This window comes from Porites lutea, chromosome 14, assembly GCF_958299795.1.
Source record: "Porites lutea chromosome 14, jaPorLute2.1, whole genome shotgun sequence".
NCBI lineage: Eukaryota > Metazoa > Cnidaria > Anthozoa > Scleractinia > Poritidae > Porites > Porites lutea.
The window spans coordinates 2356581-2383830 of NC_133214.1; the positions used below are offsets into that span (position 1 = coordinate 2356581).

Below are 27250 nucleotides of genomic sequence, written 5' to 3' on the forward strand. Positions count from 1 at the left end.
CTATGATGTGACCATTCAAATGAAAGCTACTGAGTAGTACTTCATTACTACCCTTCGCACAGCGCGCAAATCGCGAATGAAAACACAACGACATATATGGAGTGTGACTCTTGCTGGGTGCCTAATGGACACAATGGACCAGCGCGTGCTTTATTGACAAGATATCTTAGCAATACAGTTCAACAATACAAATGCTCTTGAAGTAATATAAAAAATTACAGAAATAATATAATTTCAACATAAACGAACATTTAAATAATATGGAACGTGACAAAAAGTAGAATCAAAGGAATGATACACTACCCGGTACGAAAACCCGGAATAAAAAACCCAGTGGGACAAAAAAAACCGGGAACGTACTCCTCGATCGAATGCAGTGTATCGAGCTCCGAGGATTAGAGCTTTAGACTAACTAAGGAACTAACAATAAGTTTGGTCACCGATAACGGCTGTCCAAAAGGCGAGATAGCCAAAAAAGTCTATACGTCGATATTTATACAAATAATCATAGTGTATAATAAAATGTAGTTACGTAACCTCTATTAAAAACTGAGTAATTAAGAAGAAAAGGTTGACACAAATGTGACAAAAATGCTACGAACCGTAATGAAACAGCTTTTCAACTACACGGTGTTACGTTGAAAAGCGTTTATTCATTACTACCCTTCGCACAGCGCGCAAATCGCGAATGAAAACACAACGACATATATGGAGTGTGACTCTTGCTGGGTGCCTAATGGACACAATGGACCAGCGCGAGAGAAAAAACAAAGACGAGAAACGAACGTGCGGGAAAAAGCAGTCTACTTCAAAAAAGCAAAAAAGTTACAAAGTGATTGCTCTGGGTACCATTAACTTATCTTTGGTACTAACATTTATACAACTATCCTTAGATTTGGCTGACTTCCAGCCAGCATGCCTATCCAGAAACTCTCCAGAAATACCAGCAGCGTTTGATGCGGTAGCGCCGCCCTTTTTGAGGCTATGAGTACCGTATCTGTCAACATCTTTGACAAACATTTTTATAGTCTCGCGGAAAATTTCCCTAACTCTAGAATAAGAGATAGAATGTTGAAGGGCAGTGCCTTTTGATGAAAGTCTGCAAACTAAAGGCTGAACAGGATAATCAGGCAATTTAGATAACATTTTTTCAGTGATGGAAACAGGACAAGTAATCTTGCCTGACCTAGCAAAATAAAAGAAATGCCCTTGAGAACGTTGATCATTCTTACGCTTAGGACAAAAAATTGACATATGATCAGAAAAAATAGAAATATGACTTCTGTTGATGCGAATAACTTCGTCACAACGCATGAGACCAGCAAAAGCAATAATAAATATAAAACAGATTCTAAGGTTAGAAATAGAAGCCTGAGGAGTGTTAAATTTTTCTGCAACTTTAGTGACTAAGTCAACGTCAACAGATTGTTTCCCTTGAACAGGTTTACCCAATAAACGTTTAGAAGCTTCCAAAACTTGTTTAACCAGACTGCATTCGGTTGGAGAACTAGCTCCGGCAATTTCATGAGCCCACCTAACTGCATAAAAAGCAGCTTCAATAGGTGCAGGAGAATTACATGATTCAACTTTCTCTCTTAGATATAAACAAAACAAAAAAGGAGAAACGGGGAACTGATTATAACCTACATTATCCTTTTCCCATTTTTTCCAATTAAGCCATGCATTTTTATACTTAACATTGGAAGACGTGGCTTTAGAGCAAAGTACAAAAGCAGGAAGAGAGTCGGCCAGGCCTTTCAACTTGTTAGGCAAAGGCTGAAACCTCTGAGACCACAATCCAGCTTGAAAAACATCTATATGAAGAAACAAATAAAAAAGGAACATACGTGTAATCGACAAATCGAAAATAACGCGCTTAGCAGGAGAAATCCAGACGAAGAGCGAGAACATTAAACCTGGGCATGCACGAAAAAACGGACCTTTTGTTAGAATAAACAAAAGATGAACCCCTACCAGGAATAAACATATCACCAGATTTAGGTAAATAACAAAAATCCTTAACAAAGTCTTGAAATAAAAGCGAACGATCAAAAGAACATAGCAATGGCCAAAAAGGCGCAGATTTCCACTCTGGCACAACAAGAGTACCTTTAGCCTTACACGATTCCATGTGATATAATACTGCGCTAATTAAGTGAGGAGGCGGACAAACAAAATTGTTACATTCTTTCCCCCAATCCTGCGTAAAGCAGTCCACTGCTTCAGTACCAGGACACCAAAACTTAGAATTAAAACGAGGCAAATGAGTATTGTAACTGCACGCCATCCTGTCAACATCAAAAGGACCCCACTTAAATGTAATCAACTTAAACAAATCAGGATGCAACATCCAGTCATCAGGATCGACGATGCGACTCAAATAGTCGGCCAGCTCGTTGTCACCTCTGGGAATCCATTGAGCCTGAAAAGACACGCTGTTAGTCATACAAAAACTAAAAATATCGACAGCAATCTGCTGCAAGTGAATGATACTGCTCCCAGCATGTACAATACGAACAACGTTCTGATTATCTGAAAAGATCTTAACCTTCTTACCAATAATAAAGATCTGAAAGCTTTGCAAGGCTAAGTAAACAGCCAGTAACTCACGAAAAGAAGAGCTCTTAGCACGCTCAACAGAACTCCACGTTCCGGAACAAAACCTCCGTTCGCCACCAAAAGAGATGTGAGCACCATAACCAGACTCGCTGGCATCGCAGGTTAAAACCACGGTAGACGACAAAGGTCTATTTATAGGATAGCCATTAAACGCTTCTACATGCATTAACCAAAATTTTAATTCGTGTAAAACTCCTTCAGTTGCAACAAGTACATCATCCCACGAATGTCGCAATTGAATGAAAAAATACATTTGTCTAGTAAATAATCTGGCAATAGGCCCCAAAGCAACAGAAAGGGAAATCACAAATCCAGAAACACGAGCTACGTCCCTAACACGAAGGTTAGGAAATTCGTTAATAAGACCAGTCAAAACTGACTTTAACTTCACAATCTTTTTCTCTGGGATGATAAAAAGCATTCGAATTGTATCAACAATTATTCCTAACCACTCCCCCAACTGACGGGGCTCCCAATTGGACTTCTTCTCGTTAGACTTCCAGCCAGAAAGCTGGAGATCAGACCTGACTAATTTACTAGCGGACTGAGCATCTAATAACGATCTGCAGGCAAAGATTCCATCATCAATATACACAATAGCAAAAATACCAAAGGATCTCCAACGAGCAACGAACGGTTTAAACATCTTCGTAAATAAATAACAAGCTGAAGACAGACCGAAGGGCAAAACTCTGAAAACAAAATACCTAACAACGCCATTGAAAGACCACGAAAATCCTAGAAATTTCCAAAAATTAGAGTTAATATCCAAATGATGATAACCCGACTCAATGTCAAAGGTGAAAAACCAAAAATTCTCACGAAACATAACCGCCAAAGTAGGAAGACCTTCATATTTAAACTTAAAGTTCTTAACGAAAGGATTAACGGATCTACTAAGATCTAAAACTAAACGCAACTTACGTCCTACAACAACAGAAAGCGGATTACAACAATAAGGTCTCGAAAATACCTCTATCACACATCTATTCAGTAAAAGCTCGTTAATAGCCTTGACAACAAATTCTGCATTATTAAGCGCACTTCTATTGTTCGTAAGGTAACAAGGTGGAGGTAGAGCAATGAACGGGATCATGTAACAATTCAATAAAACTCCAAAAACGAGGGCAGATAACTGCAAATTATTGAACCACCAAGCCTTGCGAGCAGCAATACGGCCTTGAACTGACTGCTCAGGAGCTGAATCCTGGAACATGACATCTGCATTGTTGTAATCGAATAAATCTATAAAATCGGTTTCACCTGAATCGTCGTACGAAGGTAAATTAATAACATCGGACCCAGAATTACTTGGATCCCTGATTGGCGGGCATAATTGTTGGCTGCAATGGTAACTGTACCAACTGGCGTTGCCAAGAGTAGCCTGCGTTGCTGCCTGAAGCGGGAGAGTTTCTTGAACGATAGCAGTTCCTCCAGAAGTGCCCTGGCTTACCGCAGAGGTAACAGCCGCTCATGGAAGGAAAAACAGGAAACTCGTTAGAATATGATCGAGCAGGGGAGGAACGTCTAGAATCGAGCTTAAATTTATTGGCTTTTTTAACCTTTTCCGTCTTTCTCTTCTCCCTTTGACTTTCCACATCTTTCAAAACCTTGCGAATCCTCTTCTCGTCGGACTCGTCCTCAGCTAAAGGAATCTGTTTATACTCAGTAACGAAATCCCAACCGTGTAAATCAGCGAGAACTATATGCTTCATGCGGGTCGCAACAAGGTTCTTACCTTCCTCTAAAACATTCCTGACTTCGAGGAGTTTGCCGGAATGGAGGGATTCAATCGCGCTGTCGAAGTGAGTAGCGACCTTCTCTCGGTGGTTGTACTGTTCCTCGTTGCCCTTAGATTTAAAGGAATGGCGAGCCGAGTTTTCTAAACGAATTTTCTTAACGGCAGAGTTGATGGAATCGTCGTTCTGCCTTTTCAACTCTTCCTTAAAGGAGGAAAGTTCGTGAGACAAGAAACTTTTAAGCTCAGCCAACATCGGTGCGGAAGCCGCAGGCGAACCAGTTGCAGCAGGGCCAGCAGAAAGTGAAGGAGCAAAGATTGCTTGACCTTGGGAAAGGACGGTCTCTGGCTGAGCAGAATCACCATCCATCGAAGCAAAAGAAAGAATAAACAAAACTTCTAGTTTGGTCACCGATAACGGCTGTCCAAAAGGCGAGATAGCCTAAAAAGTCTATACGTCGATATTTATACAAATAATCATAGTGTATAATAAAATGTAGTTACGTAACCTCTATTAAAAAACTGAGTAATTAAGAAGAAAAGGTTGACACAAATGTGACAAAAATGCTACGAACCGTAATGAAACAGCTTTTCAACTACACGGTGTTACGTTGAAAAGCGTTTATTTCTTGTGGTACTGTTTGTTATGCTGTACAAGGTGGTTCTAACTTTTGAGTCTGTGGATGAAATCCTATGGTGTAACCATTCAAATGAAAGCTACTGAGTAGTACTTTCCTGTGGTACTGTTAATTAAACTGTACAGGGTGGTTCTAACTTTTGAGTCTGTGGATGTAATCCTATGGTGTGACCATTCAAGTGAAAGCTACTGAGCAGTAATTTTCCATTTAGGTTTTACGAAGAACAGTTATTTCCTTTCGTGCTTAGTTCGACGGGATTATTCTAATCTTATCTTCATCTCTGCTTGTGATAAAGAATAGGCTTCGCCTTTCCACGCCCTCCATTGTATTCCGACTATTCCAGAAGCGTGTGTCCCGTTCAGGTATTGACCAGTAAGGCAGACTCGCTGGCAGTCATTATACCACCAGCCACCCCTCGCCAATTGTGCGCAGTTCACGGATGAAGGTATAGATGCGTCGTTGTCGGCATTTTTCGTTGAGAATTTCATGTTGTTATGGTACGAGAATGAATCACCAGCGTTACCAGCTGTTATTAGACAATCAAAAAACATCAGTTAAAATGGCTGTGTCACAAAATCCCGGTGGGGGGGGAGACTCCGCATATAAAAGGGGTGGGGATGCTCGTCGTCTCGCTTAGGAGTGTAAATTTCAGAGTGAAACATAACAATTACCCAAACATAACAATAAACGAAGGTAAAAATAACGTTAACTACAAAGGGAGGCCCAGATGAATAAACTTGAAGAAGATTAAAACGGATTGCAATTGTGGTTTTTGAAAACTTGTTAACCTAACAGTTTTTCAAAGTTCACTTTTGTTGTTTGCAACGTTTGATGTACTGCTTAGACAACATATTTGTTTGAATCGAAGCTGTGCTTTTGAGATTCTTAAGTTCCAAGGCCAACAACGTCGCAGTTTCCGCATTCCGGGCCCAAATTTTGAAATTCCGCTTCCCGGGTGCAGTGAGATCCCGTTTCCCGTCAAGATATCTCGCGTTTTCCCGAATCCCGCACCGTGTTTTATTCAAATCCCGCATCCCGAAAATACCCTTCCAGACCCAGTTAGTCTAAATCCCGGGGGGGGGGGGGTATGGTTTTCAAGCAGTTTACTCTGGGATAGGGTTGATAAATCAGAGTGTTTGGGTATAGAATTGGGTATCATTTTCCAGAAAACTGATCAGTTGGTCAAAGATTTTAGGCTAGACTAGGGAGACCGGGAATTGCCACTCAAAAATATAAATTAAATTAAATTTACGCGACTCAGCCTAAAAGCTACTTTTGGATGGAGGGGGCGGGGGGAGGTGGGGGGATTTGGGGAGTTTAGGTTATTATTTAGGTTATTATAGGGTAAGGGTTCCAGGGTCCCAGCGGCACATCCCCACCCAAAAATTCTTAAAGTCCCCCCCCCCCCCCCCGGGTTCTTACCTGAGTAGTTTCCAACAGTTATCCGGTACTTTGTCGACGAGTCACCTAGTGAATTCCCAGTATACTCAGCGTACCTTTTCTCTCCATTCGGGGCCTGGAGATCGAACCTGATGGTGAACTGTTTGTTAGCAGTCAATCTTCGCAACTTGCGCAAACCGATCCAGAATTCTCCAGTCATATCTCCCATTCCGTCCACATAGGCATTCCATCCCCGGTGAAAACCTAAACTGCCATCCATTCTTCGAAGGACGGTCGTCCACCCACCCGCTTCGGTCTCCTGATCACAGTGAACTCCGAAGCCGCCTTGTCCGTCTTGGGGATCAATTCGGTAAATACCGCTTAGCGTATAACTTGCGTCCATGATTTCTTTGCAGCTGCGAAGAACTTGGCAAAAAAGAAAAGAAATAAAATCAAATGAATATTTATGTAAGAAAATTATCTCAAATGGTTGATTCTGTAGCTCAAACATTAACCACAAAGGATTGCAAAGGACGGCAAACGAATATGCTGAAGAACGTAGGATCTATAAAGACCTGATCAGCAAAAATAATAATGTAGACATATTAAATTCTGCAAGCAGAATACTGCAATGCTGATCGTACTACGTGAAAATCAACTCTGCAAGACATCAACACGACACCGAAAGAACTCAAAACAGAGCGCGATTGTAGCCATAGACAGCTGTTTTGCCCTTTTTGGGGCTCGTCAGTTTTGCGCAACAACCAGAGAAAGCTCTGATGAAAAATATCCGCGCACTCTGATTTTAATCCCTGACCTCGAACCCTCAACACCCACAGAATCACGCTATTGACTTTCAAGTTCTGTGTTGTGACCATTCAAATGAAACCTCTTCAGCAGTACTTCCACATGGTAGCATTTGTTATTCAACATATGCCCAAAAAACAAATTTATTTCAATGCTTTGTCACCTTTCACCTAGGAGTAAATAGGACTACCACTTGGTCATATCTTACTAGGGGCTTGTACTCCAAGAGGACATGCTGGTGCTATGGGGGCTACCTCTGTATAATTACTGCAGTTCTGCACTTGGTTCACCTCCACCTCCTGGGTTGTTACTGGTAAGGAAGAATTTATGCTTTTAACAAGAAGGTCTAGGCCAGGGAGCAAAGAAGTGTAGTTGTAGATCGCTGCCAACACGTATGTCTGGTTCACGAATAGCGAGTAAAATTCTGCAGGAATGGACTCCCCTAAAAAGGGTAAAGAATCTTGTTACGTAACAGATTAATTGTGTTATTACACATTGTACCCACTATTTGTCTTCTCATTGGCTAAGAGCCTACAGCTTTTTTTGGAAATCAGCGTAACCTACAGATTAGTTAGTTATCTGCTTGCAGATAACTGACTAATCTGTAGGTTGCGCGCGCAATGCATGATTTTCTCAACAATATCAATTCAGGTTCCTTAGGACGGTATGTTTGTGGTTATTTTCTTCAAAACAATGTACAATAAAACAGTTATTAGATTCGGTTTTTGTGTTATCCTAAATAATCAAGGTCTCGGTAAGTGTTATCAGCCTCGGCCTTCGGCTCGGTTGATAACATTTGATTATTCAGGATGTCACAAAAACCTCATCCAATAATTATTATTATTGGCCAATCAAGTTACATCTCTAGCTCTTCTTTTGAGGACTTGAATTTGGATCTGTTAGTAACATGGTATACGTAATAGAAGCTAGAAAATGCAATGCAATTAAGTGGTGTTATTTTAACGATTTTTCTTTAATAGCAGATAATTCTGATTTGTATCAATAATTTAGAGAGTCATCTGAATTCTAACCCTGGCACTGGACAGCGGTCGATGACGCTAACGCAAGCGCACTATTTGAGGGACTGATGGACGCTGAAATTGTCGATGACTGTATTGGACTGGACTGTTGAATAGGAGACAAAGAGATGCTCGGAGTTTCGAAAAATGACTGTACTGGACTGGACTGCTGAATAGTAGACGAGGAAATGCTTGGATTTCCGGAGGATGACATCATTGGACTGGACTCTTGAATAGGACACGCGGGGATGCTTGGTGTTGGGCAATAACTCACGGTCTCTGTCAAAGTTTGAGGAGCAACGGACATTGAACGAGATGAGGAAACGTCTGGAACATTGATGCATTTAGGATCTAAAAATAACAATAATAATGATAATCACAAAATTTATCTTAAAAATAAACAGATCGATTTCATATTATGCTGTTTTATGATTTGTCTGTCAGTTTTAATCCAAACCATATTAACATTAAGTACAAGTAACAACCGGCAAAAGGTTAGGAAGTGCGGGTGACAAAGATCGAAGGTCAAAACGCTTTTACTCCAACGCCCTGCTTTGCCTAAGTTTTAACGTGACAGATGGTCAAAACACGCGTGAACAGAATGCGAGGGGTAGAAGGTCGAGACACTCTTGTTCAAATGGCGTACTGTGCATTCCATTCATTTTTAGTGGAAGTCCAAACTAATGCTGGCAACGTACATGCGACGCATGCGTAATAATAACCTGGCCCCAGTTGCTCGAAGCATGGTTAGCGTTAACCAGCGTTTAATACCATGACAACGTATTGGTTTTGATACTGCTTAACCAATGGTTAAAGCTAACCATGCTTCGAGCAACTCAGCCCTGGAGATTAGGATTGAGGGCTCCTCTTGTCTTCCGCAATAACCAAAGGTTACAGAGTGCGGGCGACAACGATCAAAGGTCAAAACAATTTTGGTCAAACGCTATGCTTTGCGTAAGTTTCACGTGGCAGATGGTCAAAACGCTGGTGATCAGATCACGACTGATAGAAGGTCCAAACGCGCGTGATAAGATTGTGTTCTGCGCATTCCATTTTGGAAGTCCAAACGAAAACTACATACTTACCGAGCATGCGTAATAGCAGCCTGGAGATGAGGATTGCGGGCTCCTCTTCTCGCCCTCAATAAATTAATGAAATATGATTTTAGAGGGAGAACTTTCGGCAACTTAGATTTCTGGGTGGCTGAAAACTTACCCCTCCCCAAGTCAACACGAACAATAGCTCCTCACTAAGGGCAGAATAGTGACTTAAGGGAGGAGTAGGTGGTCAGTTACCTAGAAACCTCGATTGATCCCAACTTTCACACCTGATGTTCCAACGCAAACATAAATAGCCATCTTCATGTTTGATGACAAACAGTGTCCTCCCTCATGCGAGGCAAGCGATTGAATGGTGCCGTTCGAGGTTGCTAAAGAGAAAAATAACATCATAGGATTAAAGCTTGTATTCTTGTGACAGAGCCGAATAGCTGGTACCCTGGGTGTCGGAGTTTAGTTTTTAGGCAGGCAGTTTCTCAGTAACGTATAATGATTTTGAACACAACCAGGAAAAGAGAAAGGGGCGAGGACGAGGGTGGGTGGGTGGGGGAGGGGAGGTCCGTTTTGATCGAGGGTGGTGGGGTACGGCGTCCTATTGCCTATGGATCAGTGTAGGTTTCTGGGAAACTGCCCACCTACCGCTCCCCTAAGCTAACATTTACAATTACTTCTCACTTAGGGCAAAATGATGGGCGCACCTTTTGACCGAATTTAAATGTATCTCTCGCAGTTCATTTTTTATTTCAGGTAATTATTGTTTTTCCTTTGTTTTTCATCTTCATTAGCATACATAACCATACCCAAAAGAAGTGTAAAAACAAAAAATAACTGAGAAAAAAAAATTAACTACCACATGCATACCCATACCTATAAAGTAATATTTCTTTCCTGGTGAAAATTCCAATCCTCCAGGAGTAGGGCTATGCGATCTAAACACCATCTCAAGATACCTCAGCTGTGAAGGATTCCGGCAGTTAAAAATATTCCTGCTAGCCAGAAGAAGGCTTGAGACACTCGCATTTACAGTACACGTGTCATATTCACTTTTGTCGACTATCCACATGTTTTCGTTCATTTGTTCCTTTGGAATACTGCATTCTTGCTTCGTCAGCACATTGGCTGGGTTCGGGCAAATGAAGTTGAGCTGGGAATTTGGCAGAACACTGATCTCAAGGCCATGCGGAGTGAACCTTTAAAAACAATAAAATTAAAAACCTCACATTTTATACGTGTCGATACATGCAAGTACCAATTATGAACATCAGTTACCGTCTTCTTCAGGAGATTGAACGCCATTTCTATGTACGAGAGCCACAAAAGTCTATCAGTTTTCAGAGCCGAAGGTACTACCAATTTCCTCCGTTATAAAGGATTTAAACAATTATTGGATCGCGAGATATGGTACTTTGTAGCAAGAAGATAAATGTTTTTTTATTTAGCTCGTGTTTTATAGTTTCTTAACAAACTTATAAAATTAATAAATGTTAATATTGAGCTAACCGTTAGAATGCGGCTTTGTTAAACACAGTTTGATAACCAATAACCCTACAAACCCTTTTATAGAGTGACATTTCAAAAAACACACTTTCAGCAGTACGTTTACACGTGTATACGTTCTTTTTAGGCCTTCACGGGGTTTCAAAATAATAAAAAGCTGCCATTTCTTTTTCTTGATTTTGACTTTTAGAACTCTTGGAAGTTTTAAAAACTGAAACTCTTCGCTATGATTACTTAATCACAATCACTGTTTTTCATATAATAAATGACATTGTACGCTAAAGTACAGGCGTTAATTTGTAAAGCGTATTTTAAATTCTAACCCAACACCAAGTTCATTACTATAAGTTTACACTGGAAATCAGTTATAACTGGGATATGATTTCTTTAATTCCCAATTATATAATTTATAGGGAATGTAACATTGATTTTAACCAATACTGGTCATGTCCGCGGAAAGGAAAGAGAAAATAGAAATTACAACCTCAGAGCAAAAGAATGTACTTACAGCGGATTGCGTGGATCCCAGTGAAAGGAGGGCTGGAAAAAGCGACAAAAACAAAATGGCAGACTCGAAAAAACCCAGATGAACACAATATGTCGTAGTTCAAACATTTTCCAAGGGCTTCGCAAGTTTCGTTTTTGAGAAGTACACTTTTAAAAATTTCTTTGTCCGAGGTTACTTAATGCAGTCAGCATATTAAACCTCGTATCAATATCTCAGTTGCATTGTGAAAAGAAATAATGACGTTTTGAGAGAAAGTCATTCTCTTTTTGTTCGTCGGGTATTGTTTATTTATCCACGTCAATTTGCGCTTCAATTAATGAATGGAGGAGGCAGATTTCCTGGCTCCAAGACTTTTGTCTTGGCCTAGCCTGCTTAACGAGCGCCGGTTTTTTAGGGGCAAAGGATAAAGAAATAATGACTGGCGCCTGCTACGCAGGCTAGTCTTGGCCTATAGAATGTTACAACGAGCCACAACAGAAGGCATGAGGGAAACGCTTTCCTTTAGTCAGATTTTAAATGCCATGTAAAAGTGAAAAATCATTTTTAAAACTTCACTTTGTACCACTTTACGGACTCCCTGCTGAGGTCGACTTATGGCAAGTCTAAATAAAAAAGCAGTTGAAAAGGGAACAAATTAAGACGGTTACTAATAACGGGCTAATGGACGATATTGTCACCAAATTATCAGGATTAAAACTCCCAAGAGAAAACAGATACTGAGAGAGAACACCAACAGATTGATCACCATAGTTGTTTATTGTTTCCAAGACGTACGTTCTGCACGAAAAGAAATTTCACAAACAAATGTTTGTTCATTATGTCGTCATGGATCGCCAATGCTAAACAAAAGCGCGCACAGCTTTTACGTTCTGAAAGCCATCTGTTTGCTGTGCACGAAAGAAATTGAAAAAACTTTTTTACACCCCCTAGCAAAAGAAAAGTTGAAGCATTTCAGTTTTAATTCTTTATGTCTACAAGCTGATGATTGAAAGCTCTATATATAACAGAGAAAATTATCCGAGAAAATGCTTTTGAACACAAGAAAGAGAAACCCGGGTTAAATTTAACCCCGGGTTAAGCGCTAATCGACCACACTTTCTATGGGTTTACAGGCGTGATAACCCACGTGGGATGTTGGGAGAACACGAGAAAAGCTTGTAAATCACGAGCCGAAGGCGAGTGATTTACAAACTTTTCGAATGTTCTCTTAACATCCCAAGTGGGTTATCACGCCGGTAAATTAAACTCATAGACAGTGTGGTCTATTGCTTTTATAAAATAACTTTAACTAAATGGAGCCAAAAAAACATAGTATATGGCATAACAAGGTAGCATTGTTCCTTCATTTCCTTTCACACCTAGGCAAAGTTATGATGAATGATTTCTCAAAGTTACTTTTGCATCTGTGATCGATATGGACAAACTCCTACGGTGTTACCATTCAAATAGAACCTCTTTGGTGGCAGAACGTCTGCACAGTGCTTTTTATTTCTGAGGATTTTACGAAAAGAAATAGTGAAATTTTAAAGGATGTTTTGCTATTCACTCTACTGTAGTGAAACTGGAGGCTAATGAAAAAAGAGTAGAGAGAACAAACCAAAAATCTAGAGGCGCTAATAATCAACAGTGGTAACTCAAACAATTATTGACTTGTCACATCACAAATAACAAAAACTAGGTTTCACAAATACCGCCTTTTAAAAGGTATCCAATGTTATTTTTTTCTTTTGATGAATCATTTTAAACTCTCACCTTTTATTTAAATTGACCAAAACTTAGTATATTTTGTCCATAACCGCCTTAAAACAAGCCTTAAAAGGGCGCCAAAAAATAATCAACGTTAATTTTTACATCGGTTCTACGTAAGTTAAAACGGCTAAAAAATAAAGTGAAAAACGCTCTCTAACCCACGCTCCATAACAAAGGAAAAACAAATGTTGCCATGCAAAGTTTCTGCTAAAAAGCGTATTTGGAATATAATAACACCGAAGGATTTCTGTTCACAAAATAAAAGAGTCAGGACTAATTTGCATGTCTCCAAAAAGTAAAATAAATTGAAGTGGAAATGAGCTTGTGTTCAATATTGTTACAATTAAATGACTGTTGAAACAGGTGCATTCTGACATTTCTGAGAGCTGCTAATACTTCTCTTACCCTTAGAGCTTACTAAGAAGTAGATTTACATATAGAAACTTATGCATGCCCGTATACAGCCTATTTTCAGTTGTCTTGTGAAGGGGAACTTTCACCGTTAACGGTTAACTAGCTTATTCACATTACGGTTATCAGAAACCTTAAAAAATGTTCAGTTTAAAGTTAAACCTCCATTGCTAAAAAACGTGTTTGAGGTCTTCGGAATCTTAAGATCATTATACTTTATGAATAATCAGGATAAAAAGCAATACTATGATCCATTTAATAGCAGTAGTCTTAACAAGCGATCTTGGCAACTTTCAAGTAACAAATTAAGGCTAGGATACACAAAAAAATGTTTTAAAGAACAACGGTTAAAATTTCCTATTTTTGCGCCAAACGACCAAAGCTTTTGGCTGTTTCGGGACAAAAAGCAAACCACGCTGACACCCCATTACTAGAAGCTACGTGTTTCGCTCATCGCGTTTTGTTTTTGATTTGACACGTAAACAGAGTTTCCTTTCTTCTTTCTTAATGCGAGTCTGAATTTCAATTGAATCAATTATACTTCCGTGCTAATGGACCTTAAGGGTTAATTGGTGAGACTATTAACTGGCTTAAACACAAAAAGCAGTAAGATATTTTCAAGGTCGTTTAGTGTTTCCATTTTGACGTCGTAACCACTAAAGAACACGAACATATTCAAGCTCAATGTCACCATGGCCATGACTTGGCAGCGAAATCTAGCTTCAGCAAGCACCACGACTGTATCAAACGAAACCTGTTTCGTATCTAGCTCTCACATAACAAATGCCTTTCTTAGTTTTCAAGACATGCGCACGAAGGAAGAAAATTGCGACATCTTCATCTGTATCCACGGGCAACGTTTCCCAGCGCATCGAGTTGTTTTAGCGGGAACATGTAAGTTTTTCCGCGAAAAGCTTGTAGCCACGCAAGTCGACGAAGAAGAAAAGCCTACACATTTTAAAGAGCTGGAAATTCCAGAGCAGTTTGACAAACAAATTGTTCACAGTGTGTTAGATTTTTTGTACACGGGAAAAATGGTTTTGAATTTTCTTCAAATGAACGATATGCTACGACTTCTTTGCTACCTTCAGGTAAAGTATTTTTTAATAACTTCAGGCCCTTACTTTGCGTTAATCAGAATTGGCTGACCAGGCGAGTCCAGTGGTAAAAAGAATTTAACTATTTATAAGGATTAGCGAGCCATATCAGTTTTTTCCTAGATAGTATGCACGGCTGTGAAAGGTTTTAAATGAAAACTCTCGAGAAAGGCCTATTATATTTTCAAAATGAGGAAAGCGCACTATATCACAAAATTTTACAGTAGTCCCTTCTATCTTTTAGATTGAAACACCATAAAACAACAATACAAGGCTAAAAGAGAGAGTACGTCTTCACATTACTTCAAAAAAGGACGTTTAATTGGATATTTTTCTTCATTCACTTTTTCACTGAGCTATTAATCTTTAATGAGTGTGCTTTAATCGTCGGCAAGATACTTGTCAGGTTTCTTTGATTTTATTATATGGCTACGGTAGTGTGCGCGCTCTGATTGGCTGTTTTCTTGTAATGACCGGGCATTGTTAGCTAGGTGTCCAAGGCATAAACAATCTGCGTTTAACTTGATAGTGGACATTCTTATTGACATCCATGTTATAGTCAATTGACAACTGTCAAAAAGGTTGTCGCTGACCAATGTCACCTGACTGTAACGCGGGCTCAAGTCGTCAACTCATTGAGATGACGTGTTTTTTTTTATCACTGTCTTCAGGTCACAGTGAAAAGGTCATATAATAAATAACTTATTAACGCCGGCCTTGGTCTCCAAAAACATTTTTCGGCCCTTCGGGCCTCAGTTTGGTCTAAATATAAGTGGGGAGGGGCCAGGATCCCCCGGGGCCCCTCCCCTGGATCCGCCACTGTACTGTACCTTAATACGACAGAATTCTGATCACAAATGAATGACAAAATGCGAGAAATACGTATTAAAGGAATATTTCAAGTAAGTACAAAATTCTACCCTCAGCTTACTACTCAGCTTTCCAGGCTGGGAACCTGGTCAATCGAGATTGTTTTCCTCAATTTTGATTGGTTAGTATAGGCTTGGTGATGATCAGTCAGAATCAATGTATTCCTTATTGACAATACGAAATGAACTGTACCTACCGCTTATTTAAGTATTTGGAGCGAAAACTTTCTCTGTTAGGTCGTCAAATCTTGTTAACTTCAACCTTCATTCCCGACTTTAGATCGACGAGGCTATTCTTGCTTGCGAACGTCTTAGCATTGAACACCTAAGAGCAAACAACTGCATCAAGTTTGTAGAATTATCGGAAGACCTTGACCTTGGACAACTGAAACAAAAAGCAATGGAATACATAGAATGGAACTTCACTCAAGTTGCCAAAGAAAATGACTTTGTCCATTTAACAACCGATCAGTTAATCTCTCTGCTGAGGAGCAATAATCTGAGAGTCAAGCTGGAAGACAGAGTGTATGAAGCTGTGTGGAAATGGTACCAGCATGCTCCGGAGATGCGGTAAGACAATGCTTTGACCAGGAGCCCATAACGTGGAGTGAGTGAGCAATATTCATGTACTAGCGTCACGACGTTTTCACCGATCAGTTTATTTTTAGAACGAATTTGGAACGTATTTAGAATATCTTTCAAGGATCACATTTTCATATGGAAAAGTGCTCTAAAATGAATCTTAAAATAAACCAGTCCGCGAAAACACCGTGACATAAGCCTAGCATCGGAGTTTCTCCGGATCTGCGCGTTATGGACTCTGCTCTGACACAACAAATTTTTTTTATTGTTAACGCTTGCGATTGCTTTGATGATATGGCATTGCATTGCACTAGCATTAATTCGGTTTTTGACTTACTGGAGAGTCTTGCTACACTTTTTCAACCTGCAGATTTTAAAAACTCAAAATACAAACGATCACTACTTATTTTTGACGACACATAATTGAATTTCTTTTACCCAAAGCTCACATTTTTCCTTTTTAATTGACAGTATGATATAGTTAGGATTGTTTTACTGCTTTACGTAGATTAAAATCACCTCCAGGCGCCGAGTCACCTTGTAAAATGCAGCTTACCTGTAAAGTCTTTCTTTGCTTTCTTTTTCTCCTTTGGTTTTCCTTTTGGCATCCCCATCATCGTCATTATTAGTGTCAACTTCAACGTCATCTTCACCAGTATCATCATTATCATCGTCATCATCACCATCGTCATTTCATCGTCGTCATCGGTATTGTAATCATCATCACCATCACCATCATTATGACCGTAAGCATCATCATTGTCATCATCATCATCATCATCGTCATCATCATCAATATCATCATCATCGTCGTCAGTATCATCATCATCGTCATCATCACCATCGTCATTTCATCAACGTCATCAATATTATAATCATCATCATCATCACCATCATCATGACCATAAGCGTCATCATTATCATCATCATCAGCATCATCGTCTGCATCATCTTCATCATCATCAGCATCATCATCATCGCCGTCAGTATCATCAATATCATCATCATCGTAATCATCACCATCATCATCAATCATCATCGTCATTTCATCGTCGTCATCAGTATCATTATCATAATCGTTACCATCGTTATTTTATCATTATCATCATAGTCATCTTTATCATTATTATCATCATTGTCATCTTCACTATAACAACCTTCTCCCCATTCTCTTTTCTGTTGGGCGCGCAACTCAGACAACTCAGTTACTTTATCTCATTATCACCAGTAACCAAGATTTGGTCTCGGTTATGAAAACCGTGCGGTTTCGCCAAATGAGCACAAAATTTCTCCGTACTCGCGTGATACCTGAGCTAGTAGAAGGAGAGGACAAGTGTCGCCAAGAAGTAGAAGACGCGTTGACTGCGAGACGCTTTTCACGAGAGGACAAAGACTTTGGAACGCCAAGAAACTCAGGCAACATGGTGTACATTTTCAGCACGAAAACAAGCAAGTTTGACCTGTTTGACAAGGATAATAACGCATGCGTGCCCTGTCCAGAGCTAAAGTGTTCCGATGGAATCAAGGACCTCAATAATTACCGCTGTGCAGTTGTGGTGCAGGATGAATTATACGTTGTTTCGAAGAGGGAAGTGATCAGGTTTAATCACGTGACGAGAAAATGGACTTGGGTTGGAGATGGTAAGACATTCATGTGTTACTAACTGTATCAAGGGCTCATTTCGTAGAGCGCAGAATCTCTGGGTAACTGCCCACCTACCCCTCCTCTGACTCAACATTAACACTTACTTCTCACTTGGGGCAAAATTGTGACTTAGGGGAGGGGTAGGTGGGCAGCTTCCCAGAAACCTCGATTGAACCCTTTTAGGATCGAACAAACATGAAACAAACGTCAAAGCAGTGTTTAAAGCTCTCCTTTGAGTACTTTTCTCGCAGAAAAATAAGCTCCGGAGCGTATGGTTGAGCAAAAGTATTAAGATATGTAATGTCAACTCCTTGGAACCTGCACAAAGTGTCTGTCTAAGTGTGATGCCCTTCTTATAGGGAGTCAAAGAAAGAGAGCATGGGCAGGGACCAATTCTAGCTGTCCGTTTTACCGAGGTGTCAGTCTCATACAAATCTTTGTTGAGAGAGGTGTCTGTAAAACGATCGAAATATTAGTTAAACGCATCGTTTCCCGGTCTTACTGGTATTTCGACTAGTTTGCGAGAATCCTCTGGTGGGTTAACAATACATCGATAAATTCATGAAAAAGTTTACTGCAGGCGACTCTGTCTTAAAGGACGCCTCTATAAAAAGGACACTTACAGGTGGTCCCTGCCTTTCTTTACTCCCTTCATTTGACTCTCCATAGGATGAAAAAAACACTCTTAGAGGGACATTTCTTGCTGCCCGTCACAAAGATGTCCGTCTTCGAGAGACTTGACCGTATTTCATATAAAAGTGGTCGGTACTCGACAGTCAGGTTTTAAAATGTGTGGTCCTTCAGTTTTGCATATCTTGCGTATTTACTCGCAATCGACCACCTAAATGATTTGATTTTCGTGCACCGAGAGTGGTCGCTTACGAGAAAGCTGACTGTATTTTCTACTCTTTGCAGGTCGCAGTGTCCGTGAGGCGGGTGTTTGTTCGAAACGAAGCAACATATACGTAACTGGAGGAAAGCCTGATGATATGGCCGCACACGTATTTGATGTGCGTTTTGGTCAGTGGTCTTCTTTACCTGAGATGATAAGGCCACGAAGGTGTCATGGTAACAGACTCTTACACGTCACTTAACAATAGAAAGCTTTAGATTCTGAGACGAGGACGACAATGACTACGAGATTTCCTCAGTACTGAGTAGTGCTCACGAGTGAACCAGTGTCATTTTGGCGGGAAGACTTGGTAGCCGTCATCATTCTACCACGAGTTTTAGGGAGAATTTTTGGCCGTTTTTATGCTAGAGACGTTAAAGTCGTCTAGACGCATTTAACGTCTGAGACGTTAAAGTCGTCTAGTGTAAAAACGGGACGCACAAAAGTAGACGACCTTATTTAAAAAAGTAGATTTTTCTGAAAAAAGGACTAGGCTCTACTCTCGGAAGACACTGGACACGGGTTAAAGCGGCGCCGAAAATGAACTCCAAGCCCGCTCTTCTTAGCCGCCATGTTGTTTTGCACTCCTCCCAGTCGTCTCTGGACGAGTCGAGCATAAATGCGTCCTAGTTTACGACGTCCCGTCTTTATACCAGAAGACTTTAACGTCTGAGACGTTGAAGTCGTCTATTAAGTGCGTCGTTCGGACGCACTTAACAGAAGACGTTAAAGTCGTCAGACGTTAAAGTCGTCTGCCTTATTTACCGTTTTTATACTAGACGTTAAAGTCGTCTTAAGACGACTTTAACGTCTCAGACGACTTAAACGTCTCTAGCATAAAAACGGCCAATGTTGTAGTGGCGGGAACAAGTAATCAAATGTAAGAAGTTTTATGAGTTTGCCATCGGGAGAGGGTTTAACCTCCTTCAGTATAAATAACCGTACTAACGTTTTTGGTGAAAAAAAGTAAAATGAAGCTTTCCGGAATGTCTTTTATGGCGAACACGAGCAAAAACTTTAAGTTAAATCTCGTACTCGTACTCGTCTTCAAATTGCAGCTTGCCATTCACCGGGGTACAAAACCGCCATGCTGGAGAGCAAAATTCGCACTGGGACAAGACAAATAAAAAGCATACATAATTTTAAATGGTTATTACCTTTGTTTGTCTTGTCCCAGTGCGACTTTTGCTCTCCAGCATGGCGGTTTTGTACCACGTGAACGGCTACCTGCAAAGGGCCTATTTGAGGTGGCTCTACAGTATCATCATCATCAGTATCATCATGCATCATCAGTCTAGTCCTTAAATATACAGTATTTATTCACAACCGCAAATTGTAAACCTCCTTACTACAGTATTTCCTTGTAATATCAATTGGCAATCTCGAAGTCAAACTCCTTGGTAAAAACGTTTATCATAATTTAACTGTAACCCACATATATAAGAACCTGCTTGATCTTGCTTGGCGAACTGGTTCTTATACTTTTGCGTATTTAAGTGCCAAACTTCTGCCAGCAGGTTCTTAAGCCACTAGGTTCTTATTAGCGGGTGTTTACTGCATTGCTCTTAATCTATTAGGTGTTACCATTTTGAAAAGTAAGATATACGTCATTGGAGGCATTAATGACGATGGACTGCTGACCACTATGGAATGCTACAATGTCAAATCTCAAAAATGGAAACAAATGCCGGGACTCCTGGCGCCTCGTTTCAGCTTTGGAGTCATAGCATGGGCTGGCAGTATCTTTGTATATGGTGGCAGGAATGATCGCCACTGCCTTAAGACAATGGAGATTTATCACCCTGATCCTGGCGACAAATGGATTTTTGCTCCCGCGCGATTACATGACGCAAGAAGCGAGTTTGGTTACGTGGTCTATAAAAACCAAATCTATTGTTTTGGTGGACGGGGTGTGTCCACGATCGAGTGTTATGATTATGTGAATGAACACTGGAGAGTTGTGGGAAGAGTCGGCGAGAACACTTATTCTATAAATTGTGTCCTCTATCCTCCACTGAGTTTTAGTGATGTCCCTTCTTTATGTTCAGTTTCCACCAGCCAAGAGGGACAGACGCGCACTGGAGACAATGAATGAACGGATTTTCCGTCCGTCCATCTATTTTGTGAAAATGAAGAAATGCTCGTCGCAGTGAACGCAATTTATGCAATTGCGTAAAGACGCCTGAAAAAAAAAAATTTCAGGACTTCAACGGGGCTTGAACCCTTGACCTCGCGATACCGGTGCGATGCTCTACCAACTGAGCTATGAAGCCACTGACGTTGGGAGCAGGTCAGGTGTTTAATAACTGATCTGCATGCAACAGCGTTTCTTCAGAGTTGCTGTAACCTTTTTGAGTGTCGTTTTTAACACAGTTCGACTGGATACTTGTAATATATTTAATATTAAACGCTCAATACAGCTGAAAGGTGCTTTCAATAGATAAGGGTTTCTTATTACACAAAAGCAAAAGCTACAGTCAGATTAACCCGTTTTCATTTCACTCAAATTGTATTGAAATACAAAAAAAAAAGGCGAAACTTCATGTTATGAGTACATCTTGATAAACAAGTAGAACGATATGAAAATACTGATGAAGAGTGTTCATTTGAAAAGTCACACCATAGGATTTCAAGTACAGTTCCAAATAAGGTAGAACCATTTTGTACATCACAACAAACAGTACCACAGGAAAGTACTGCTCAGTAGCTTTCATCTGAATGGTCACACCATAGGATTTCAAGTTAGAACCACCTTGTACAGTATAATAAACAGTACCACAGGAAAGTACTGCTCAGTAGCTTTCATTTGAATGGTCACACTATGGGATTTTATGGGAGATTCAAAAGCTAGGACCGTTCTCAAAGTCTGCATGATTGACTCTGAAAGGGAGGCAAGATTCAAAGGTTCAGCTTCTGAGATTGAACGGAATAATGATCGCATTCTTGTGCGCCTTCGTCAATTCTGTCACGAACTGCTGTGCGGCCGGCTGGGGGGTGCCAAAGGTCTGGACATCAAACCGGTTTCTGTGTCACGTAAAAGAAACAATGACGGTCGTACAGCTTGCAAACTTACGTGCTCGCTCTCTGGCTCGACAACGACTCTGTTATCACGGCAACAGAAGAACGATACGAACAATGGCCGTGTGAATCCCTGCACATTCGAGAACAGCATAAACGGATGTAGTGTGGAATTCAGTAGGATCAGCAACACGGTTAAATTGTAAACGTTTGATCCATAGCTGACCGACGGAGCATAGTATGCCAGTAAATAAGTCGTGTAGTTGGGTAAACGACAAACTGTATGAATAAAGGTTACTAGAACCAGTAACTTTGTGATATTTTTTCTCGCGCGAATTCGCGCCGCCTGGGAAATTTCTGTCGCCCGTCTTTGCCTGTTCCAAAGTGTATATATCACTTGAGTGTACAGAACAAACATAACCAAAACTGAACTTATACCAAAAAGAAAAATACACGCAACGTAAGCTTTTGGAGAGACCCATGTCGGCCACTTTTCATGGCAGAAGTCCGTTTGTTCATCATAACTAAACACAATCAGCGTTGGTAGATTCGCCAATACGGCTGTAATCCAACAAAATGCGACCACTCGCTTAAGCCGCGCAGTAGTTATTTCCTTTCCCTGATTCTGAATTCTAAGTGACATAAAGCGTTCAACAGCGATGGCGATAAGCAGAAACCCAGATGCTGTGGAGCTAGTCCAAAGAATTCCACTACCCGTGATAAACTTGCAAAGGTAGTCCCCAGCGATGCCAACGGGATGTCGAAACGCCGCAGTAAACACATGTCGAGGTAGGATAAACAGACCGATTACAAAATCCGAGATTGCCAGGTGAAATATCAGGTTGTTCATTGGTATTTTCAGGGACTTGCTCCGATAAATGGCTACACAGACGATCACGTTGAACGAAAGACAAATTATCTCCAGGATCGAGAACAGTGTTAAGAGAGTGATGTCCTCGCCACTAGCCATGAGGGCTTATCTTTGATCTTGGTAGAAAACTGGTGTTTGAATTGTAGAAAAATCTGTTACAAATAAAAAGATCCTAGAATTTTAATTGGACGGTCTAGACGAAAACGAGATATATATATATCACCCGCACAACAATAAATACTGAACCTTTTTTGCGCAAGCAATATCTAATAGAAAAAAAAAGGTGTACGCAAGAATAAGACTATCAACAATTATGCATTAAACAGAAATTTTATACATGTTGGTAGAGCCTGTTGCTGTTTTCAAAACCACACCTATTTTGAGTTGTTCAGTTGTCATTCTGACAATTTTTAAAACTAATTATTAAGATGTTAGAGATCTTAACGCAACCGTTTTTGCCAAATAACGCTTAAAAATAAATTCAGCCGAGGCCTCTTTTACTAGTAGTCGTTAGAATTTTCACCTGCAAGCAACGAAGTTGTCAAAAATACAAACAAACATGGATAGCCAACCAGTCAACCTAGACACACGGCTATGGTATAAAAACATATTTCTTTGATTCGTTGCACCGTGTTTAAATCGCTTAGCTTCACTCAGCTTTTCAAACCTATAAAGAGGGTCGTACAGTAGTACTTTCGTGATACGTGATTATTGTTTTTCGCGAATCGTGAATTCAGTAGTGGTGTTCCGTGACCAAATGGTTGTTCGTGCCCCGAGAAAAGCTCGAATTAATAATCGATATTGGTGATTTTATTTCTTATTTCTCCCTGATTTTTAGTTTCGAGAACTTCGGAAGAAAAATAAAGAACGTGAAAGCATTAAATGAAAATGATGAATTTTTGTAAGCTGCTATTTGCAGTCGTGCTTTTTCTTTTCGCCACTTTCGAGCTGTTTTTTAGACACTCTTTTACCACTTTTCTTTTTGCGGAAGAACCAGATAAAAAACGGTACTTTACATGTTGATTATGTGTCTCGAAACTGAAATAAAAGTTTGATATCTGAGATTCGTGATTAGTTACTTTTTTGGTCCGTGAACCGTGCCAGAGATCCCCCCGTACGACCGTCCACAACTGACATCACAACACTATTGCCTATCAGGAATCATGCCGACGGTTAACATGAACTCCTTTCCTGAGACCGTTGAAACCGAGGTCAACAACAACATTCAACAAAATTTCCAAACCTCATTTTGCAAAATACCGACAAACTGTTGATACCATGTGAAAGTTAACTGCCAAAGAGGTCAGGTTTGAATAATCACACTGACCGCAGGCCGGTTTCATTTATAGGGATCAAGCTCAAGGCTCCATTACTTATTACTCTACGTGGATCGAAAGGGTTTAAGCAAAATTGCCAGTTTTGATGATAACACTTGATAAATACCGATGAGGAGCATATAGTACTGTCATGGTCACATTCACGGATTTCGTCCACAGAATCAGTAATCAAAAGTAGGTTGAGTCTGATCGTCCGGGTGAACGTAGTCCTGAATAGGACTGTTGTTGTTGACAGTGAATGACGTTTCGACAACCTGTGCGGTAGTCATCTTCAGAGTCAACGTGAGTTGTATCACGTCAGTTGATGGTATCATACTCCGGTTATTGATCTGATTGGTCAATTACGTCGCGATGTTATTGGTCGTCTGTCAGCCAAGCCGTGATGTTATTGGCTATGAAGACTCGTAATCAGTAATTGGTGCGCTTCGATCCGTCTATTGTCACAGTTAAACGGTCGTCTATTGTTAGTCACATTCAGGGCCGGATCCAGGATTTTTTTAGGAGAGGTGCACTCGTCTCTTGCTCTACTTCAACACCAATAAACCACATAGTTTTTTTTTGCAGAGTACCAGTTGTATTAGAAAACCGCAGGTCATCTCAGGGGGGAGGGTAAGCACCCCCTGCACCCTCCCCCTAGACCCGCCCCTGCCATTGTCATTCTCTCGTAGTTAGTTTTGCTTGATCTCGTCAATAAGGCTCGGTAATGCTAGAACCAATTTGCAAGTGAAACAACCCCGATGATCATGATTTGTTCCTGACAACTGGTAGTTCAAAAACAGAGATGGTTTATAGAGATTGGTAGAGCATGAAGGTCCACACTCGAAAGTCAAACAAAATACTAACAGTTGTTTGGAGTGAAACAGCATCAAAATGAGGTCAAGAAACGAAATGATACTTAAACCATTAAACTTTGACAGGCATGGTGGAAATGGACCTGAATAAACACGAGATTGCCTTCTGCGCTGTTAATTTTTTTTCAAAACTGTTTCATAGGAAATGGCCCCGCTGGAGCTACTAAACTGAAATACTGGAACTGAAATAATTATCTTCAGTTCAGTGAGATTAGCAAGAATACATAAGTTATGGAATTGAAGATGACAGTTGTATCCATATTATTTACCTAGTTTATCTGAAAAAAAACCTTATTTCGCAGATCGTATTTGCTTTTTCATTCGACAGCTGTCTTCAATTAGTTCATGAAAAATAAATAAAAATCGCTAACCGAGAACAATAAAAAAATTACTTTTAACTCAAGGAGAAGGTTGGTACGGATCGAAATGTCATTCTTTAAAGTTTAAATATGTCTTTTCAAGATTTAGTATTTAACTTATGGTCAAAAGAATAAAATGCACAAGAAGTAGTATTTATTTGATATGGCCGCAGCTTAAACCTGCTTCCTTGCGCTTCAATGAATGAATATACGTGTGCATATGGTCGGGAAATTTCTATTTTCCTTTCTTTGATCTTTTCCCACTTATTTCAATTAAGTAGGATCATTTTAAACCAAGAAATTAATTAAAAACTCGGCAGGATGTTCAAAAGAACTGTGTATGCCATTAAGCTTATAGGACCCAGGTTATGAGTTCAATTTTCCTTCTTTCGATTTCGGGGTCTGTAATCGAAAAACATTTAGTAAATTTCAATTTTTAACAAGGGGTCTTACGATATACTAAGTAATTAACTTGCCTGGAGTTAAAAGCTTAAAACTTGCGTACATTTCAGTCGTTAAGAGAAAACAATATATACCTAAAAGAAATATGTATTGTAGTTATCGTTGCGAATGTCTTTAAAAGACTTTCATTGCTGAGGAAAGAAGGTATCCCCCTCCCGTTTAACGCGCGGAAATTCAACCATTTCTTGGAAACATATCAAAGGTAGAATACGGCTAAAGATTTTAAGTGTTATTTGTTCTCGATAATACACTGAATCGCCTGAAGCCAGCTTTTAAGCGAAATGAACCGAAAGGTGAACTGTATATTTAACGCTTTTCCTTTAAATCTCATACACATTGAAAGGCAAAAGTAATTATGATAGTATTGTTAGGCGTAGAGTTTCTCATCTCCGTGGTTTAAATCCATCAATCCTGCAGGTAAACGCTGAGTCGTGAAAGCCGCCTTTTAGACTCGTTTCTTAATGCACTAAGTCTTTCGTGAAATAAATAGTTCAAAATATTGTTGTGATCTCTTATGTTTGTGATTTTGCATCAACGAGGGTTCACACTTTTTCAATGCCATTTCCAACATTTTAATCCAAACTCAGATAATATATGTTTCGTTCTTTTGTAACAGTTGAAATGTTCAGTGTTGGTAACATCTTTTCATCTAGCTTTTGGATAAGTATGTAATTGTAACCTCTTTGGCATCGCTTGTACATGATACTATTTATTTGTCAGTTTTTTACAGAGCGGAATTTGGACATTTCTCATGAAATTTTGCCTTTGGCCGCCTGCAGAGGGAGTCAAAAAAGCTAAACAGAATCATTTTCTCACTTACCTGCGAATCCACACGATTATACGCCTTAACGCTGAGTCCTGTTCAGGATAAAAATGGCATCTGGGGGCACACATCACCCGATGCAATATTTTTGATAGGCAGGAATCACTCGACGTCATAAAAGCGCTTCATGTCCAAAGGGTGTCATAAAAGTCATATTTCTTGACAACCGATTAGCATCCATTCGTTCTATTTAAAGATCTTATTGTAAAGGCTGATATTTCTATGCTTTTTTACATATAGTAAAAATATTTTTCGCGTTTTTTTAAGCGTTCAGCATTTTCAGGACCGCGTTACTTTTATTAAGTGAAATGATTGAAAAATGATGTCCACGCCTCTTTCTGTAGTTACAAACGAGAAGCCTGCTCACTTAATAAAATCTTCGATTTGATGCGTGATCAAGTCACATCAATTTTAAGGTATGGTAGTGAATATTTCAAATTTGAATTTTAATGGCATTTCCTGCATTGAACAATACATAGGACCCAACAAACTCGAACGGCAAATAACCGACTCAAATTTCATGTTCGTTATGTTATATTAAACAAAAAAAACTACCAACTATAAGGCACACGAGTAGTGTTGCTGTTTTCTGTCAGAATCTAAAGGGCCCTTGAAAAACGTTCCCGGCAAATAGAAAACGTTATAGATTCAAGTAGACAATTTCTGAACTTATGAAACCAGCATATAAAAACTGTCGAAAATAATTCTAAGGTTAATACTGACATGGATATGAAATATAAGGAAACATAATCGACAAGCAAAGTGAAAACTTCGCCTAAATCTTTCTACAAACACGAGAAACGTGGCAGCACCCGCCCGTTGCCTGGAGTCGCAACGCATTGCTGAGACTGTACCAGTGGTGAATGGGTTAAACGATTATCTTAGCATTAATTTTTTTTTCATTAAGAAAAGGCACGTATTGAATAATTGAAGATATTTGTGTCAGCGTATACCATCAAATAATTACTATTCAGGTTTGTCATGTACACGGATCATTTTCACTTCGAAACAACTTCGCGA

At 39.8% G+C, this 27250-nt stretch overlaps 3 protein-coding genes across 3 annotated transcripts; 1 reads left to right on the forward strand and 2 right to left on the reverse strand.

The window, feature by feature from the left end:
• Positions 1 to 5013: 5013 nt before the first annotated feature.
• On the reverse strand, positions 5014 to 10555 carry LOC140925001 (uncharacterized). The gene is made up of 7 exons (XM_073374964.1): positions 10509 to 10555; positions 10127 to 10449; positions 9529 to 9630; positions 8214 to 8552; positions 7391 to 7624; positions 6418 to 6801; positions 5014 to 5521 (listed from the first exon to the last, which is right to left on the reverse strand). The coding sequence occupies exons 1-7, from the start codon at positions 10553 to 10555 to the stop codon at positions 5253 to 5255; spliced, it is 1698 nt and encodes a 565-aa protein (XP_073231065.1). The 3' UTR covers positions 5014 to 5252.
• A 3546-nt stretch (positions 10556 to 14101) lies between these two features.
• LOC140925126 (kelch-like protein 24) lies at positions 14102 to 20698 on the forward strand. The gene is made up of 5 exons (XM_073375082.1): positions 14102 to 14515; positions 15671 to 15960; positions 17201 to 17613; positions 18533 to 18685; positions 20087 to 20698. The coding sequence occupies exons 1-5, from the start codon at positions 14117 to 14119 to the stop codon at positions 20602 to 20604; spliced, it is 1773 nt and encodes a 590-aa protein (XP_073231183.1). The 5' UTR covers positions 14102 to 14116; the 3' UTR covers positions 20605 to 20698.
• Positions 20699 to 21338: 640 nt separating this feature from the next.
• On the reverse strand, positions 21339 to 26504 carry LOC140925125 (adenosine receptor A2b-like). Its single transcript, XM_073375081.1, has 2 exons — positions 26228 to 26504; positions 21339 to 22550 (listed from the first exon to the last, which is right to left on the reverse strand). The coding sequence occupies exon 2, from the start codon at positions 22495 to 22497 to the stop codon at positions 21475 to 21477; it is 1023 nt and encodes a 340-aa protein (XP_073231182.1). The 5' UTR covers positions 22498 to 22550; positions 26228 to 26504; the 3' UTR covers positions 21339 to 21474.
• Between the last annotated feature and the right edge of the window lie 746 nt (positions 26505 to 27250).

Bases quoted from the DNA above. Each gene is read 5' to 3' on its own strand.
- LOC140925126 (XM_073375082.1), top strand. From the start codon at position 14,117: ATGGCCATGACTTGGCAGCGAAATCTAGCTTCAGCAAGCACCACGACT. The intron at 15,961-17,200 runs GTAAGACAATGC...CATTATCACCAG, and splicing joins CAGCATGCTCCGGAGATGCG to TAACCAAGATTTGGTCTCGG. The intron at 17,614-18,532 runs GTAAGACATTCA...TACTCTTTGCAG, and splicing joins ATGGACTTGGGTTGGAGATG to GTCGCAGTGTCCGTGAGGCG.
- LOC140925125 (XM_073375081.1), bottom strand. From the start codon at position 22,497: ATGGCTAGTGGCGAGGACATCACTCTCTTAACACTGTTCTCGATCCTG.
- LOC140925001 (XM_073374964.1), bottom strand. From the start codon at position 10,555: ATGGCGTTCAATCTCCTGAAGAAGACGGTAACTGATGTTCATAATTG. The intron at 7,625-8,213 runs GTTAGAATTCAG...TACCCTTTTTAG, and splicing joins GACCGCTGTCCAGTGCCAGG to GGGAGTCCATTCCTGCAGAA. The intron at 6,802-7,390 runs GTAAGATATGAC...TTTTTTGCCAAG, and splicing joins TCTTGGAGTACAAGCCCCTA to TTCTTCGCAGCTGCAAAGAA.